The sequence below is a fragment of the Emiliania huxleyi genome (assembly GCF_000372725.1).
Source record: "Emiliania huxleyi CCMP1516 unplaced genomic scaffold EMIHUscaffold_1, whole genome shotgun sequence".
NCBI lineage: Eukaryota > Haptophyta > Isochrysidales > Noelaerhabdaceae > Emiliania > Emiliania huxleyi.
Window position 1 is genome coordinate 787,835 of NW_005202428.1, and position 1,985 is coordinate 789,819.

General features: G+C 69.3%; 1 protein-coding gene across 1 annotated transcript in view; it reads left to right on the forward strand.

Moving 5' to 3' along the window:
* Window positions 1-1,972, forward strand: part of EMIHUDRAFT_194015 (hypothetical protein) — a gene marked incomplete at both ends in the record, with an annotated part of 3,534 nt that extends 1,562 nt beyond the window's left edge. The window contains 5 exons of the mRNA XM_005793996.1: window positions 126-302; window positions 524-1,196; window positions 1,386-1,610; window positions 1,731-1,874; window positions 1,952-1,972. Of these exons, the coding sequence (XP_005794053.1) occupies window positions 126-302; window positions 524-1,196; window positions 1,386-1,610; window positions 1,731-1,874; window positions 1,952-1,972 (1,240 nt within the window). The remainder of the gene's footprint in view (window positions 1-125; window positions 303-523; window positions 1,197-1,385; window positions 1,611-1,730; window positions 1,875-1,951) is intronic.
* Between the last annotated feature and the right edge of the window lie 13 nt (window positions 1,973-1,985).

Consider the following 1,985-nt stretch of genomic DNA (forward strand, 5'->3'; position numbering starts at 1 on the left):
CCCCCCGCTTGGGGGGAGGCGCCCCCCCACAATGGAGGTTCCCAGGTCCCCGTGGGGGGGCGGCCACCTGGCCGTCCCGAAGTTTTCGGGGGACATTGACGGGACAGCGGCGCGTTGATTGGCAGTGGAGGGGCCCCCTACTCCGGCACCCTGTCCGCGCCGCCCGGCGAGTGCACGCTCGACATGTACGACTCGTACGGCGACGGCTGGAACGGCAACTTGTGGGAGGGTGCGGGCTATACGTTCACGTTCGACTCCGGTTCCTATGGCAGCGCGACCTTCACCCTCACCGCCCTCCCTCCGTCCTCTCCGCCGTCACCGTCCCTGCCGCCGCTGCCGCCGCTGCCGGGCTACTGCTTCGCCACCTCGGCGGTCGCATCCAAGGGCGTCGTTGTCCCCAAGATTGTCGGCCCCAAGATTGTCGGCGGCGCGCCCGTCGACCCCGCGCGCAAGTATATGCCCGCCCCGCCCTCCCGCGCCAACGCCGCGCTCCGTTTCGCCACCCGCCGCCGTCTGCTGACAGGTACACCTGGCTCGTCTCGCTCCAGTACCACGGCGGCTTCCACTTCTGTGGCGGCACGCTCATCGCGCCCGATTGGGTGCTCACCGCCGCGCACTGCACGCAAGGCACCGTCGGCCGCGTGGCCGTCGGCATGCATGTCGTCGCCGACGTGAACACCGACCCGTGCGTCTCCTTGCACGAGGTGGCGGAGATCTTGAACCACGACTACGGCTCTCCCAATTCAGAAAGCAACGACGTCTCGCTGCTCAAGCTCGCCACGCCTGTGACCGGCTATGCGCCCATCGACTTGCTCGACGGCCCGGGCATGGACACGCCCTTCCAGGAGCACCTCGCCATGCTCACCGTCGCCGGCTGGGGCACCATGTCCTCCGGCGTGTCCTCGCCGGAGGCCATGGAGGTCGACGTGCCGGTGGTCCAGAATGAGGACTGCAACGTTGACTACAGTGGCCAGATTGACGACACGATGATCTGCGCCGGCGACACCGTGAATGGCGGCGAGGACGCGTGCCAGGGCGACTCGGGTGGCCCCCTCTTCGGCATCGACGCCGACGGCAACTACGTGCTCACGGGCATCGTGAGCTGGGGCATCGGCTGCGCCGACGCCGACTTCCCGGGCGTCTACGCGCGCGTCTCCCACGCTAGTGAGTGGATCTGCGCGAGGACGGACGGCGCGGTCTGTGGATTCAGCCCGCCCTCGCCGCCGCCTCCCTCGCCGCCGCCGCCCTCGCCGCCGTCCCCGCCACGGTCGCCGTCCCCGCCTCCGCCCTCCGCCTCGCCCTCGCCGCCGCCGCCTTCTGTCTCGCCCTCGCCTCCGCCGCCGCCGCTCCAGATCGACGGGTTTACGTTCGTTGGCTGCTACAAGGACGACGCCGACCGGGACCTGTCCGTGCACAAAAAAGGTGAGTATGATCACGTCGAGTGCGACAGCGCATGCAAGGGCTACGCGTACTTTGCGCTGCAGTACGGCGACGAGTGCTTCTGCGGCGACTCGTACGGCACCCCTGAGGATCTTTATCCGCGCCTCCCGGATGGCGACTGTCAGCGGACAGGCTACTGCGCGACGTGTGGTGGCGGCTGGGCGAACGCGGTGTTTATCGTGGCGCCGCCGCCGCCGTCGACCTCGCCCTCGCCGCCGCCACCGCCCGCGCCTCCGTCGCCGCCACCAGCAGCGCAGCTGCTCGACCTTCGCACGGCCACCACGTACCAGGACTCGAGCGTCTACAACAAGCAGGCGCCCGTGAGCGACCTGTCATATGCCGACAGCACGACGGGACGACCGTGGGCCGAGTGCGGCCACTACACAAGCCACACGTGGGGCGTCGACCTCGGGAGCGAGGTGTATGTGCGCTACGTGCGGCTGCAGAACCGCAACGACTGCTGCGCGGAGCGGCTGACGGACGTCGTCATCGGCTCGGCTCGACGGCGGAGACGTACACGGGCAACGCTTAGGGGAGTCGGACGT